Below are 17,866 nucleotides of genomic sequence, written 5' to 3'. Positions count from 1 at the left end.
GAATGTAGAAACGAATTCCAGACTTGGGCGACTGCATGAAGTTTGCACATTTGCCCTGTATCTGCATGGGTTTTCTTCGGGAGCTCTAGTTCCCTCCCACAGTCCAAAAACATGCAGATTAGGGTGAATTGGCCATGCTAATTTGCCCTTTATGTTCAGGAATGTGTAAGTTAGGTACATTAGTCAGGGGAAGCATAGAGTAAGGGATCTGGGTGGGTTACTCTTCAGGGGGTCAGTGTGGACCTGCTGGGCTGAAGGGCCTGTTTCCATACTGTAGGGATTATAATTCTATTGAATAACATGCCACCAGAGTGGTTTCTGCTCTATTACAATATCTTTTGGTGTTGGATTCCAGACCAGAGGTAAGTGATAGCAGGAGGGAAATCAAGGGAACATGCATGTCAGCCGCATGGGCAGTGGTGTGGCTTTGAATGGACCCTCTCTCAGCCTTCATTCCAGATGCTGGGTCCCTCAATCATGCACTGAGTGGGTTTGAATGAGGGACCTTCCTGGAAGCTCACGAATTATCCTACATAAGTTTTCTTGCTAGGCTTCCCTCCACAATCTGCTGCTGGTTTAGTATCAGGAACGGTGGAATTAATTATCTTTGTTAGGGCTTCAGTTGGTCTCAGGCTAGGATGGCCATTCACAGAGTTAGCAACCATCACCGTCCCACCTGAGTAAACATCATTCTGCTATCAGACTAGCCATAGGGGAGCATATTAAATTCCTACCATCATTAATCCTTACCATACTGGTCTGTTGCAGTTTCCAATTTGGTATTCCATTATAATAACCTTGCAACTTTTTATGAAGTGACATTAGCAGAAGTCAGTTACAACCAAGGACAATGCCATCTTTACAATTAATTCTCAAAGCAGGTGGCAGGGGTCGGATGGCACTGGTTAGAATTATAAAAAGGGAATATCTTGTTTTATATCTGACACAAAATATGCAATTTAACTTTAAACAAAGCAAAAATTGAGTGTAATAAATAATCCATACAACAGCAATGACCATACAGTAAGGAATAAAAGCTTGGAAGTCATTTTATCCATTACAGTCAACAGAAATATAATGGAACAACTGGAGGTGACTTCATCATTCAGTGGATCAGAACATGGTGGAGCAGAAGAATACTCCACTGTGCTAACCCAGATCCCTAACCTTGATACCTAGCCTAGTAGATGGAAATACAAACCCTGTCTCAACACTGACTGTCAAGAGCTCCTACTGCAACAAATCTCAATACTCTCAGTCAGTTGCAGGAGATATAGATGCATTGTGTAAAGCCAGACTCCACCTTGATATCATAAATAATAGTTTACTATTGTCTTAGATAATCTAAGTAGATGCTAGTAACACTGATTTAAATATGGATATACTGGATGGGATATAAAGGAAAAATAGAATGAGTATACAATATTATTTTGGTACAAATTCGATAATATATTAGTGTCTTTACAGTGAAGCTTCAGGGCCTATAGTAATCACGAAATAACCAAGGTAATCCAAGGAGTGCAGATCGTTGTATGCACCGACAGAAAACATTGGTTTCACTTTATCGCATTACATTGATACAGTATAGTTGCTGTCCAAATCTGGAATCAAAGTGCAACTTGACAACAGAAAAGCAAGGAGAGAGAATTCCTTCTATGGAAACTCATTTCACTTTCGTTTTTAGTCAATTTGGGCTTTCACACTCAATACACAGCACACATTTTATATCAGAGTAAAGCTAAATTCTCTTTATACTGACACGGTTAGTAATGAGAATATCAGCAGAGTTGTGGATTTTGAGTTTGGTAACAGGTCATTTAGACATGCAGTCAGCTCTGCCCTATTGATTTTCTCTTCCCTACATGAACCACCTGGTCTAAATACACATTCCTACTCCCCATTCCTTTCACCTTCCACAATCCAATTCCCTTATAAGATCATTTATAAATCACACAACACTGGGTTACAGTCCAACAAGTTTATTTGAAACCACAAGCTTTCAGAGTGTCACTCCTTCTTCAGGTGGCTAACTGAAAAAGGAGCAGGGCTACGAAAACATTTAGTTTCAAGTAAATCTGTTGGACTATAACCCGATGTCATGTGATTTTTGATTTTCCACCCCAGTCCAGCATCTCCACATCAAAGATAATTTATGGCATCTGTTGTAATGTCTGTATGCGTGCGGATGACTGTGTGTGTGTGCGCGCGCGTGTGTGCGTATGTTTGTGTGCATGCCTGTGCGTGCGCGTGTCCATGTGCGTGTGTGTGGGGGGGAATGCAGGGAGTGGTGTAACAAAAATCCACATTCTAACTACAGAAACCCAAAATCTCCCAATTATGTGGTTTTGAGGTTTCTCTTTTTGAACTTAAGGCATATTATTGGAGTTACACAGGCAACTTGTGTTTGCACTTCACTCTAATTACAACTGATTCAGGTACAGATCCTGTGGTAGGTATTCACATGACTTAGTGCTCCTGACTTCTATGAGGCAAAATGATGGGGAAGTCAGATGAGGGAATATAAATTCTGGACTTAATGGTGAAACTGTCACATTTACACTTTTAACCATAGTTTGCATTGCCTGTGAATCTATAAGGACAGAAGTGTAGCTGAGCAGCCTTTCCTCTGATTGGGATTCAAGCTGAATACAGTACTAGGTATGTGTCAAGCCTGATGCAATCAGTGAGATCGAAGTTGGAGAGAGTCTATTGTTCAAATAATGCTCCTTCAATTGAGCAAATGAAGTCAGTCCAGCTGCCTGAAATATCACACATCAAACAAAGATTTTAATCTATTCAAGTAACAAAACCAGGCAGACAAATTATATCATGAGTATTTATGATTTCTCTTATCTTCTTTGTGGCATTTTAAATTCAGCACAGCAGCATGAACAAAGGGGCAGTCAGATAACATCATCAGATGCTGTTTATACAGCACAGTTCTGAGTAAATAGGGATTATCTTCCATTAAACCACAATGACTAAACTGAAGCATTATTCACCATATTTATATTTGTTGAGTTCAAACAAAAACTTAAGAAGCTATGGACATCCTGGGATTTACTATCACAGTACCTGAATTTTGACCACTGCTGACTTTGAAGAAAACTGTCATTGCAGTTCCAGTAACCTTGTTAGTGTTGATTTTAATGTAATTCCAGTGCAAGATATCAGAAGCTAAATCTGCTCCAAGAATGTGCATGGAAAATAGAAGTCTAGGTTGTTTTCTAGACCCCAAATCTGCTTCTGGTGTGAATCTAATTAAATTTCATGTGTTGAAGCCCTTAAAGTGGCACAGAGAGGGAATTCCCATTCAATTAAGGGTGGGATGTGAGCACTCAATTGGCAGACAGTCAATCTAAGGCTTTCAAGCTTGAGAGAATCATCTAACTACAGTTCAGTAAGAAACTGGGATGGCACCTTAACAAGGACATGGTTGCTCAAAAAAAGATTTCACATTAAATCTTTTTTAAAAAAGATTTCACATTAAAAAAAAACAGAAGCAGCTGCCAGGCCAGCACATTTGTGGCAAATCTCTAATGGATCACCTTGGACTGCATCAGATGCAGACTGACATGGAGAGCCTATAGGCCTGACTGGGCCACAGTCCCCATGGTCTGCCACTGGTTACTAGCCTTCAGGCAATTGATCAGCATCGTGACATGGCAGGAAAATTCCAGCCAGGCTCCTTAAAATACTTTTAACAAAGCGCTTTACATACCAAATTGCCTGACCATCTCATGAAGGTTGGTGGCCTTCCCAAAGCCTTATCCCGCGCCTCCAAAATGCACTTTGAAAAGTGAAATTATCATTTCACACCTGATGTTTTGAAGTCTTGGTGAAATGCAATCTGAAAGAATCGAGCCATTTGGATATGGTCAACTATGAATTGCTTCCTCTATGCTGAAGAAATTATTGAGCATTACAAAGTAGTGTACTTCAATGGCATGTGTAAAATACCACATGAGTGACTGGCATTCACTAGAATTAGATTCCAAACGCTGAAAATAATCCCAGTCGTTACAATGCTGCAGAATGAACAATTCTTTGAAGCAAAAAACTTAAGTTGCAGCGTAAACAAGTATTCACTTAAGTGAAGGAATACATATAAACACTCAGACTTACATCATTACTACCTTCTAGGCTTCATTGTATCTACCAGTAGGTGAACAAATCAGGGCATCTTCGTAGTACCACTGCTGGGAATTGCATTGTATAAAACATAAATGCACAAACCAGTCAAGTCCGAGTGGTGCTGCTTTTAAACATTGGGCTTCACTGGTCCAAAGTGAGAACATTATTTGTTGTATGGTACCTGGGATGAAAATAACTTCATGACAGCGCAGCTCAGAAGTGCCTGCTTCAACCCTTTGAAAATATTCACACAATTTCTGCTTGATTAAACATTTCTCTCTTATCATACTGGCACAACACCCCTCCCAAAATATGCTTTCGAGAATTTGTTTCTGGGATATCAGCACTGTGAGCAAGACAGTGTTTGCTGTCCATCTTTAATAGCCCGTGAGAAGGTGGTAGTGAGCTGCTTTCATGACTTGTTGTAGTATATATGGTGCAGATGTGCCCACAGTACTGTAAAGAAGGGAGTTCAGAAATAGAGAGCCAGTGACAGTGAAGGAACAGTAATATAATTCCAATTAAGGATGGGGTGTGGCTTGGAGGAAATCCTGAAGGTGGTAGTGTTCTCAGGTGTCTGCTGTCGTTGCTCTTCTAAATAGTAAAGGTCACAGTTTGAAGGATGATGTCAAAGTAGACTTGACAAGTTATTGCTACAGATGGTATTCATATTGATGAAAAATTTAGTAAGCATTTAAGGTGATGGATGAGATGCTCATCAAGTTAGCTCCTTGTCCAGAATAATATCAATCTAATTGAGTCTTACAGGAGCTGCGCTTGTCCAGGGGAGTACAGTGTGCTACTTTACATTTTTGACTTGTGCCTTCTCAATGTTGGCCTGGCAGTGGGAGTCTCAGGAAGAGTTACTCACTCCAGAATGGTGAGTTTGCAACTTGCTGTTGCATCCACAGTATTTATGTGGTTGCTCAATAAAATTTCTAGTCAATAGGAATCCTCAGGATGTTTATAATGTGGTATTCAAGAATGACAATGCCATTAGATTAGATTCTCTCTTCTGAATATAATAATTTTCATGTGCTTTCTTCACATGAATGTTACTTTTCACTTGTCAGCCGAAGCTAGGTGTTGTTCTGCATCTGAACAAAAACTGCTTTGGTACTGAGGAGTTGCAAATGGAGCTAAAAATAGTGCAAACATCAGTGCACACCACCACATCTGACCTCATGATAAAGGGAAGGTAATTAATGAAGATGGTGGAGCCCAGGACACATCCCCGTGGAACACCTGCAACCACATCCTGGATGTGAGGGGACTGGCCTCCAACAAGCACAGGAAATATCTTTGTGTTCAACTGCGATGCCAACCAATGGAATATTCTTCCTGATTCCCACTGACTTCAATTTTATTCGGACTCCTTAATGTCACCCAGTCAGGCGAATGCAGCCTTGATGTGAAAAGCAGTCATTCTGAACTCGCTTCCAGAGTTGCACTCTTTTGCTCCATATTTGGTCCAAAGATGTTAGGCAGTGTGTGGCCTGAGGGTCTGGCAGAATTCAACTGAGCATTGGTGCGTAAGATATTGCTACAGCTACTTTAGTAAAACTGTTTTTTTGATTGGCTGTTCCTCGGTATTCTTGAGAAGCTAGTGGTGAGCTGTCTTCCTGAACCACTGCAGTCCACATACCGTCCATAGACTCACAATGCTGTTAGGGAGGGAATTCCAGGATTTTGGCCCAACAACATTGAAGGAGTGGCAATATATTTCCAAGTCAAGATGGTGAGTGGCTTGAGGGGAACTTGCAGATGGTGGTGTTCCTATATATACGGTATACTGCTCTTGTCCTTCTAGATGGAACTCGTCGGAGGTTTGGAAGGTGCTGTCTAAGGATCTTTGGTGCATTTCTGCAGTGCACGTTGATAATACTGTTGATGACACCTTCTATCACTTTGCTGATGATTGAGTGTTAACTAGAGTGAATGGCCTGGCTCTGCTTTATGTGGGCAGGAAATACCTGATACATTTTCCAAATTATGGATAGAAGCCAGTGTTGTAGCTGTACTGGAACAGTTTGGCTAAAGTTGCAGCTTGTTCCAAAATACAGATCTTTGTTGGAACATTGTATGTGTCCGTTGACTTTTAAGCATTGCTCCTGCAGAAGAAAAGGACTAATGATATTTTTCTGTCCTGTGCCAATATCATCGTTGGACTAGCAGCTTGTTGACATACATGAATGCTAAAGATAATCTCTTGTTCCAGTTCTGTTGTGAAATGTTTTGACTCATTGCTCAGTGGATGACACTAATACAATTAGGCATTTGAATTGAGGGTCATTCAGGTGTGGCTATCATCACAAAAAGAAAACGTAAAAAGCTTTTTATTCAGCTGTAGCAACAGGACCAACAGTAGCAATAGCACCAGCTGTCTTCTATGTAGACACACTCCCTAAAACAGAAGGAATGGGTACAGAGATGCAGGTTGAAAGAAGCAAGACCCCTAAATGAGGACTTACAGGCAGTGGACTAGCTACCCTGACACATGAGAGCACCAGTGCTTCAGGAACTCCAGACTCAGATCTGAGGTTCCTGTTGATACCTGGATCTTCATACAGGACTGTGAAGGAACCTCTTGCCAGTGCCCAGAAGGTGTCAGCTACGAGAGGCTCACTCCACCCTCCTTGGACTCTCACCAAGTCTCTCTGAAGGAGGGAAAGCAGGGAAATGGAATTTCCAGCAGTTTGTGAATGCTGCAAGCTGATCTTCTGAGTCAAAGAGTCATGCAGCACTGAAAGAGACCTTTCGATCCAACCAATTCATGTTGACCATAATCCCAAACTAAACTAGTCCCACCTGCCTGTGCTTGGCCAAACCCCTCTAAACATTTCTTATTTATGTACTTATCTAAATTTCTTTTAAACATTGTCAATGTAGGTACATCTACCACTGCCTCTGAAAGCTCATTCTACACATGAACCACTCTGTGTGTAAAGAAATTGCCCTTCATGCCTTTTTAAATTCTTTGTCCTCTCACCCTAAAATATGCCACCTTGAAATCCCTACCCTGGGGAAAAGACATCATACAACACCAAGTTATAGTCCAACAGGTTTATCTAAAATCACAAGCTTTTGGAGCACTACTCCTTCATTAGGCTGCTCCTCCTTTACCTGACGAAAGACCAGTGTGCACAAGCTTGTGATTTTAAATAAACCTGTTGAACTATAATCTACTGTTGTTTGACTTCTGAATTTGCCAATCCAAGTCCATCTCTATGTGCATTTCCACATCACAGGGAAAGGACAGCTGCCATTCACCTTAACTATACCCCTCAGGATTTTATAAACATCTATAAGGTTAGCTCTCAATCTCCATGCTCCAGTGAAAACAGTCCCAGCCAATTCAGCCTCTCCTTTTAACTCAAACCTTACATACCTGACAACACCCTGGTAACTCTCTCCTTCCTATAACAGAGAGGTCAGAACTGGACACAGTATTCCAGACGAAGCCTCACCAATGTTCTGCATAACCACAACATAACATCCCAACTCCTATACTCAAACGTCTAAGAAATGAAGGCACCCTATCTTAACTACCCTATCTTTATGTAAAGCAAACTTCAAAGAACTGAACCCCAAGTCTCTCTGTTCTACAACACAACCCAAGGCCCTACCTTTAACTGTATAAGTATTGCCTCTGTTTGTTTTATAGAATGTAAAACCTCACATCGACCAAAATTAACCTCCATTTGCCACTCTTTTATCCATTGGCCCAACTGATCAAGATCTCTTTGTAATCTTAGATAACCTTCTTTACTCCCTACTATGCCACCAATCTTGGTGTCATCCACAAACGTACTAATTGTACCTTCTATATTCTCATCCAGATCATTTATGTAAATGACAAGCAAAAGTGGACACAGCACAGATCCCTATGGAGTACTGCTGGTCACAGGCTTCTAGTCCGAAAAACAACCCTTCACCATCACTGTAAATTTCCTGCTGTTAAACCAATTTTGCATCCAACTGGCAAGCTTACCCTCGATCTCATGTGATCCAACTTTACCAATTAGTCTACCATGTGGAACCTTGTTAAAGCCTTTGCTAAACTCCAAGTAAATAATGACTACCATTCTGCCCTCATCAATCTTCTTGGTTAATTCCTCAAAAAACTCAGTCAAGTTTGTGAGACACAATTTCCTTTGCACAAAACCGTGCTGACTATCCCTAAATATTCCTTGCCTCTCCAATTGCACATAAATCCTATCTTTCAGAATCACTTCCAATAAATTACCCACCACTGAAAGCAGACTTACAGGTTGATAGTTCCCAGCTTTTCCTTACATCTCTTCTTAAACAAAGGCACAACATTCGTCACTCTCCAGTTATTCTGCAACTCACCCATAGTTATAGATAATACAAATATTTCTGCATGGGGTCCCACAATTTCCTTCTAGGAAGGTAAAAGGCTGTGAGTGTCAGCTGTTTGGATGGTGATTCAAGGTGCATGTAGAGATGGGAGTGAACGAAGCTATAAGTTGTGCTGACCTGAGGTATACTGTGAAGAAAGATACTGAGGCAACATAGATTGTAGGGCTTAGCTCTAAAGACTCTACATTACTCACCTGTTATACCTTCATGCGGTCCTGGCTCCTTCACGTCAGTTTTCTTAAAATCAACTTGTTCAGAAGTGTTATTACGCACTTCTGGAGGACGTGGAACTTAAATCTGAGCCTCCAGATTCTGGCTCCTCCAGTTACTGGCCAGGGGACATATTGCTGCTGCTCACTGCTCAGCCATTTTAGCTGACTCAATTAACCTGATGGGTAGCTGTCCTGCCAAGTTCCCTGTTCCCTCGAAAATGTATCAGCATGGCAGGATTATATTGGGCTACCCTACTGTAATCTACTTGCTATGCTGCGGGGGCCGACCTGACCACCCAGTCACCGCTCATTTTCATTACCCTTCCCACTCCCTCTCTGACATGACCATCCGCGGCCTCCTCCATTGCCGTAGAGAATCAGACCGCAAATTGGAGGAACAACACCTCATCTTTCACTGGGGTAGCCTACAGCCCGGAGGACTCAACACTGAATTCTCCAATTTCAAATAACCTCACTTCCCATTTCCCAAATCCCTTCCCAGTCCCTCCCCCTCCCTTCCATTCTTCTGATCACCCCTTCCTTCTAGCTACCAACTGGATTCATTCCTCCCATCGACCAATCAGGTCATACCCTCTACCTGTGCTCATTTATCCCTAACTCACCATGCCATGTACCCTCCTCACCAAAACCCTCCTCCAATTCCACCTCACTTTAGCTGCAGTTCCCTTTACACCCACCCCGAGTCCTGAAGAAGGGTTACACCTGAACCATTGACTTCTCCTCCTCCTGATGCTGCCTGGTGTTCTTCCAGCTTTCTGCTTGTCTATCTTGGATTCCAGCATCTGCCGTTCTTTTCTTTGTAACTAGTGCTGCCTCCAGACCAACAACAGTGGTCTGAGAAAAATCAGCCCAAGCACTCCTCAAGGGAGCCTTGGCTTTTTGGTATATTTGGCATTGATAAGCTCCATTTGGAGCCACCAACAAGAAAATTTGAAGTTTTTGCTTTCTATTTTAAGCAGTACAGTGGCTCCTTTAAAAAATAATAAACTCATCAGAATACCTACAACCAACATAGAATCTCACTTTACATTTTTAAGCAGCTTTGTGGTATGTCTTCATACTTTCAGACTGGAGTGCTTCTACAGCTTTCAAACACAGGCCATTCATTTTCAAACAACAGCCAACAATGAAGTTCATCCTCACAAGACTTCACAGGAACTGGATGTTCCTTCTTAGATCGACAATTCATTTTTCCTGAACACTGATTTGATAGGTAAACTGACATTTTGTATTTTATGATACACTTGTCTATCAGTTAGGCGCATGCCACAAATTAAGTTGAGTCATTTTACTTGGGTACATTGACTGAAAGCACTGGTGTTCTTCACAATGTTCTAGCATTACCAAATGGTTTTGAATTGTAGAAACACAACCAAACATGCCTTTCAGTCAAGTGTGAGACCAACAGCAGGTACACTGTTTAAAACTAAGTTAGATTTCATGGAAGCATACAGAACAGAAGTAGGTATAGGCCAGTCAACCCTCTGAGACTGCTCAGTACCCAATTCAACACAGCATTCTGTTCTTGCTTTCTTCTCATATCTTTTGATCCCTTTAACTCCAAGAACTTTCTCCTCACCTCAGTCCTAAATGACCTAACCTGGATCTTTCAACTGTGATGGCTGAGTCTGTACTCCCTGGTCATCAGAAACATATTTCTTGTGTTTACTCTGTCTAGTCCCGTTAGAATTTTATGAGATTTTCTATGAGATCCCACTCATTCTTCTAAATATAGACCTGACTGTCTCAGTCTCTCTTCATATGTTTTGCTGTCCCACGAATCAATCTGGTATTTGTCTTTATTATTCAGAATTATTTAATTATGATTGTGGGAGTTATGAAATTTGTCCTTTTATTCTAGGGACAATATCCTGGAATTATGTCCATTTCTCAATTGTGAAAGAGCCCATATGAGTGACTTTTTTTGGCACAACGATGACAGTTGTCTTTCCAAGAGGCAGAATGTATGAACCTGTGCAAATAAATAACTATGATGGTTGAATATTCAGGTCTACAATGATATTTAATAGCTTGAATTGTTAGATAAATTAAGCATCTAGAAGAAATAACAAAGTGTGAGAATGTGGATTCAATAATATATTATAATCAAAATCTTTCAGAAGAATCATTTTTCAAATCGGTGAATTGCAAAGTTGGGAGCAATCAAAGCTTTCAAATAACTAAGTTCTACGTTTTTCAATTTTAGTTTTTTGTACATTTCTCTGAATCATACTGCTGAGTTCTGAAGGTCTAAAGGCCAGTAATCATCAAAGTACTATCCTTCATTCTCCTTAGATATTGGCAAGAAGATTCACTTTCTTGAAAAGGAAATTGCCTCCAACTTTTCACATTCTGAAGCATTTCTCAATCACAAAAGAAACACAGTTTGACTAAGAAGCCATGTTGCGCCCAAAACTACAAAAATCTCTTTTGCAGGGGGCATGCATTCTGCATGCAAAAAACTAAACCACCTGAGGAATAAACTTGCTAAATAATGCGCAGGTTTTAAGATAAAACGTTCAACTATAGAGGAACAAAAAACAAGCCGACTGGGACACATCCACACTCTGGCTTTAGATGAACCTAAGAACGCACAATGAAACTAGTTTGGAGATAGTCAAAATCCACATTTAAATTAAAATAATCAAGAACATGACAGATATAGAAAGGTATTTTTATCTGCTTAACAGCATTAAAATGATAATACAATTATATGAAATACCATTTCACACCAACAACACCAAAAAAATCACAACACCAACATTTTTTCTTCATCCAAGTCATGCCTAAGTTTTCAATTTTGACTTACTGTGATAAAACTATTCAGAAATATTGCAAGATACTGCACAATACTCAAGACACACTTGTTATGTTCTAGTTATTGATTTCCTCACATTCTCAAAGGATAGACACACATTATTTCAAAATGAAGCAAATGATGCTTTGAATAATGACCACCTAATATTCCAACCTCTGTCTTTTCATCTTGAATTATATCAATAATGAATTCTGTTCTACTTTTTGCACCTATTATTAGATTCCCAGTTAGGTACAATATTGCAGTGACACACCCTGTTTCATTAAACTTCAAGTCCCAAAAGAGAAATTGTTAGATTAGTATCAATTTTTCATCTTTCTCTACAAGTCATTCACATGTTTAGCTCCTGACCTACTGCTAATCGATGCAAAATTATTAAAGTATAATGTACAAGTTGGTGATTTTTTTTCTGGCTACATAAAGATTCTAAGTTTTTTTTTACGTTCATATCAGCAATAACAAGATTTGTTTCAACGGATGATATCTACCTGTAAACCCAAAACTGTGCAATGAACTAATTTTATTTCAAATCTTGCAGCTAGTAAAGAAGGATAGTCATGACTGGACTCTCTTTTATGGGAATTCAATATAAAGGAAGTGATTCCACACAGTGGATCATCTAATCCACCATGTTCGGATTTCTGAATGTTCCATAAAGAGCTCAGGGTATTTGTTTATATGAAGAAGTACCTGGCTGAATGCGTGAAGGACTCTCGTAACTTCACTTGCATAAGCACACTCAGTGTAGTTTCCTTCCATCCAGCGTCCAGTTCGATCACATTTACGCCATGCTTTTCTTTGCCGATGGTCTCCATAATAAGGTACAGATCCAAATGGATATCGTGTACAGGGGTAGTATGCTGTGATACCAGCCAATGTTCGAGGCCATCTGTAGAAAAGTGAAAGCAGTGTGAAGGCCACATCTTTTTATTTCCTTCATTTTTGGATTGTGGATTAAAAATAAGACACTGCTTTAAACCAAGGAGACTATGTAACAAGATGGTTGCAGTTTCAAAAATTATATTTACTGGTGTATAAAATGTGGCTTTCCCTGGAACAATGAAATCACAAGCAAGACACCTGAGAGCCATTGGGTTCTGAATTAAGGGAGATAATTACTTAACAGCAAGATCTTTTTTGGCTCTTGACCAGGTGACCATGGCACTTATGAGGTCTAATGCTGCAGAGAAAAAAAACTTCAAAACAATTACTGGGAAATCTCAGCAGGTCTGGCAGCATCTGTGGAGAGAAATCAGAGTTAACGTTACACATCCAGTGATTCTTCTTCAGAACCGATGTGTCACAGATGCTGCCAGACCTGCTATTTTCATTTCTGATTTCCAGCATCCTCAATTCTTTCAGGTTTTTTTCAAAACAACTTCTCTCTCTCTTTTTTCTGGATGAAAGTAACAAATGTCTCTAACTCACGTTCTCTGTAGATCCATCCTCAAGGAGAAAAAAAGGGATAGAGTTTAAATATGGGGTTGTACAATCATATTGTTATAGAGTCAGAAGGTTATAGAATCATACAACACAGAAACATACCCTTCAGTCCAACCAGTCCATGTCGACCATATTCCCAAATTAATTCAGTACCAACTGCCTGCGTTTGGCCCATATCCCTCCAAACATTTATTCATGCACTTATCCAAATGCCTTTTAAACATTGTGACTATACCCACATCCAGCACTTCCTCTGAAAGTTCATTCCACACACAAACCACTCTTTGTGTAAAAGAAACTGACCCTCGCACCTTTTCTAAACCCTTCTCCTTTCAACTTAAAAATATGCTCGCTGTTCTTAAAATCCCCTACCCTAGGGTAAAGACATCTGCCATTCATCTTGTCTATACCCTCATGATTTTATAAACTTCTATAAGGTCACCCCTCAACCTCATATGCTTCAGTGAAAAAAGCCCAGGTTGTAAATTAGCAATTCATGTTTCCAGAATGCCATTGATTAAAGACAATTTGTTTGCAACACAGTTATTTCCTTGATAGGTCCAGAAACCTGGTGAGTGTTATCTTTCAATCTGCATTGGTCAGGTAAGTAATTGGGGGACTTTAGATAGTCTGATAATATCTTCTCATATTTAGGATGAATCTGGGAATTATGGGCTTTATCACCAGCACACTACCCCAGAGTATTGTAACACCAGTAAGATTAATAGGAAAGTATGCACTTTTTAAATACTATTTGTACAGTTGACCAGAGAAGAGTTTTGAAATAATAGGAGGATAAGCTTTGTAAGATAATACATTTAACTTTGTTTTTTTCAAATTTGTTTGCGATAATTTCTGTTATAACTATGGGGCATAGTTGATCAAAAAGTTATGGTATTAGGCTTTAATGAAATGCAGGCTGGTTCTGGAATTTGGCAAGATCTTGGTGACGCTGGTAGCATTTGGAAATATGGGTGGAGGAGCTTTTCCTTCAGACTGACAAAGCACAGGCTTAAAGCCGCCCACCACTCTCCACCGACATAACAGTTGCCCTGTTAATAATCCAGAAACCCAGGCTCTAACATTCACTTCTCACACAAGAACAAAACTCAGAACAGGTGAAATTGATGCAAAAGGGAGAGGTCAAGAAAAGGGTAGGATTGGGACCAGAGCAGAAGAAGGATGAGATCAACAGGAGAATGTTAATATTAATAAAGGACAGGGGCTAACAGCAGAATATGCAAACAGGACACAGGCTGAGAGTAAAACATTAACGAAAGAATAGTTTTCCAATTTAAGTGTCTATAATGTCAGGAAATTCGTTTCAAAACAAAGATTTTTAGCTCCACATGCAAGAGAATATGAAATAAACAAAACACAATGTAAATAATTCTCATTCTCCAATGACCTAAGAACTAAGAGAATGAAGTTTGTTTATCCCTTATTGGTCAAAAACAAATTTACAAAGCACCTCCCTAAGATATTGTCACCACTTTTCCTAGATGAATTTCTCCTATATTCATTCTTTGATTCATCCATTAAAATGACCATGTTACCAGTACAGACAGTTCTGCTATTACATGTCTTTTGGTCACACAAATTGGCTATAATGTCATTGCGTGAATAGGGAATGCTTTTTCTAATACGCAAAATTTAAAGTGTGTGTTGGTTATAACACAATTACATCACCAACATTTTAAGTTTATTTTTGTTGAGCGATTTTTATATAACGCAGTGTCACACAAGAATGTGTAATAGCAAAACTACCTGTACTGATCATCTCAGAAATATAGAATCACAAAATCTTCCTCATGGCACTCGGTTTTGTCATTGTCTTCATGGATGTTAGGATCTTCAGAGTGTCCTGAGTAACCATGATGAAGTGGAGGAAATCAGGGTTGCACATGTCAATTGTCAGTTTCCTGGGGTGAGCAAGAATAACAGTGGTCATGCATCACTCCTTCAGCAGTGCTGCCATGAAACATGCAGCATCCTCAATGCAGATCCAGCAGGATAGTTTCTTGACTGTTGATGAGAGAAGCATATTCCAAGGTGATATTGAAATCTCTTTGGTTTAGGTGGCTGGGGGAGAGGGGGCTTTGGTGGTGGTCCTCCTGTGCCAGTTCTGACAAACTTCTCACTGAAATAAAATGCGGAACTGTGGATGCTGGAAATCTGAAACAAAAGCAGAAACTGCTAGAGAAGCTCAGCAAGTCAGGCAGCATCTGTGGACAGAAAACAGAGTTATGATTTTAGAGTCCAGTGACCCATCGTTAGAATCCCATGTTCTGGTAAAGAGTCAATGGATACTAAATGTTTACTCTGTTTTCTCTCCATAGATGCTGCCAGACCTGCTGAGCTGCTCTAGCAGTTTCTGCTTTTGTTTTTGATGAAGTTTGCTTCAGATTCAAAACATTAATTTTATTTCTCTCTACAAATAACACCTGATCTGCTGAGTACACCAACATTTTTTGTGGAGGTGGCAGCTTTGACTCAGTGATAACAGCCTTGCATTTCAGTCAGGGGAGCAGTGATTAAAGTCTCAGACACTGAATGAGCACATCAGCCTGCACATCCATCTGTGAGTTGGGTGGGCAGAGTCAGAGAATTATCAACTCCACAGTCGTGACTTTCAAGAATGGCTTTATGGATTTCAGATTCACACTCTGTTAGTGAAGGAAGCTATGCAAAACTTGCCTCTGTGCACTTGCACTGGATTCATGTTTCCATAAGAAGTGAATAAAACAAAATATCCCTCCACATTCATGACCCAACTATGCCACCTCAAGCTATGTAACCACCCCATGACTCAGATCTCCAGTCCAAGCCAAACTCCCGCACTGACTGTCCATGCCTCTCATATCCTCCATGTGAACCAATGCCTACTTGTCCCATTCCCCACCTCCTCCAACCACTGCTATAAAGGCTTTCATGCCTTACATACCAACCTAATCCTTGTGCCATCACATTGAGCTCATCATGTCCTCCTTGCCAATCTTTGCCCATGTAACTACCACCCTGCATCCTTACATGCCAACTTACCTGGAACTCACCACAGGCAGAACTCGGGACAATGGACGGATGAGATTAAATAAATTTCTCAAGTGTCAATTGCAGTCTTTACAATTTTGAATTTAAAAAAAATCATGCAGCTAAAACAGCTGACTAAAATTACATTCCTTCAACTAATTCATGTCTCATATAAGAAATGTCTCAATCACATCCTCAATCCTTCTTAATAAGAAGCATTAGCATTCACTTATACATCCACTTCAAGAAATCTATTAACACATGGTGCTGTCAATCAAACAGTAAGCTGGCAGACACTCTACTGTGATAATAGATGGTTGTGAAGTCAGTCATGCATCAGTAATCCAGTAATGGAAGCCCTCAGGTTAATGCCAGTAGACAACACAGAAACAAGCTCTGTTTTCTTTTAAGTACATACAGGTGATTGTTTCAAAGCTGTGAAGGGGCCAAGTTATAAATGCCTTCAAAGCTAAAAAGTTCCCTTTGAGAGGTCAACTTTACACTTTTGTTAGTTGAGTTTGACAGGTCTGTTGACATTTCCAATGAATCTGGCAGCTAATAAGTTTATTCATAGTTTGTACAAATTTTTTTTAAACAATTCCAGAAGTTATTTTACCCCATGCAAAGGGTACCTAATCTCCCTGAAATGACAGCTAACATTTCCCAAACATATCCCAGCAGCACACCTCAGGAAGTAGCTTACCTTTCCAATCAGGTATTTTGGCTTTCCAAAGAAGCACACAAAGTACAGATCAGTTCTAACCAGGTCCACTCCTCAGACCTCAGGTTTCACACTCTTGGGCTACCAACATCACACAGAAGTGAAGGGAGCTAATTATGTTAGCTCAAAGTGCATGCTCAAGTCACAATCCAACCTCATTCCTGCCACAATCAAAATGGGAACAGCTGTATTTGTGAGTAGGACTTGCCATTTCTGTGCTAACTTACTAACTTTGCCATGACTGGAGCTTCTCTGTTGTTATGAAAATTCAGATCCTAGACTTTGCTGGCACCTGAATGCATTATTGAATGACTGCTATATTGTTGCAGGTGTTGACTTTTTGATGTCTATTAACATAAAAAAAACTACCTGTTCTTTCAAGTGCACATTGTTATCCCATGGTACTGGGTGAAGAAAGATTTCAATGTTACGATGGTGGAAGAGGGGAAACTGTAAAATATCTCTGGATATGTAAAGCAGATGACCAGTGGCATTCTCTATTTCTATCTATCGTGTGATCACAAACAGAATGTAAACAATAAGTGTACATGCCATCTATTACTGTGCTGAACTCAAAGGAAAAAGAACAACACACTTGAGGCAAATCTAAGAATGCACACACAGATGTCGTTTCCAACCTGAATTCTCCTCTTGAAAGAGATGTGAAATATTATTTTAAATAATTTCATGTTTATGTTTGTGTTGGTAGGTGTTAGTGGTAACAAAAGGAATAATATCCATTTCAGGCACCTAACTGTACCATTTAATGAATCATAAGGCACTAGCAGGGTGCCATGCTGACCAATTTAAGGAATTATTGCTGCAATGTGACCATCCTTAACAACATCCCCAATTTTGTGGCACATTAGGTTCAATTTTATGCCATGAGATCATACCCACAAAGAACAGATGTGACATTTCCCAATACCATTTTTGATTTTATGAGTTCTAATGAAAGGCCATTGACCTGAAAAGGTAAATCTGTTTCTCTACCCACAAATATTGCCTGACCTGGAGACTATCACCAATCTTCTTTGCATTTATTCCAGATTTTCAGCATCAGAAGGGTTTTGTTTTTGGAACCCTTTACCAACTTGTTTCACT

General features: G+C 39.9%; 1 protein-coding gene across 1 annotated transcript in view; it reads right to left on the bottom strand.

Annotated features, from left to right (window-relative positions):
* adgra1b (adhesion G protein-coupled receptor A1b) overlaps positions 1-17,866 on the bottom strand; it is a 530,861-nt gene that overhangs the window by 213,459 nt on the left and 299,536 nt on the right. Inside the window, exon 9 of the mRNA XM_072557678.1 lies at positions 12,259-12,457. Coding sequence (XP_072413779.1) covers positions 12,259-12,457 — 199 coding nt within the window. The remainder of the gene's footprint in view (positions 1-12,258; positions 12,458-17,866) is intronic.

Source organism: Chiloscyllium punctatum, chromosome 38, assembly GCF_047496795.1.
Source record: "Chiloscyllium punctatum isolate Juve2018m chromosome 38, sChiPun1.3, whole genome shotgun sequence".
Lineage (NCBI taxonomy): Eukaryota > Metazoa > Chordata > Chondrichthyes > Orectolobiformes > Hemiscylliidae > Chiloscyllium > Chiloscyllium punctatum.
Note: the sequence above shows the minus strand (reverse complement) of the source record. Positions and strands in the feature narration are given on the sequence as shown.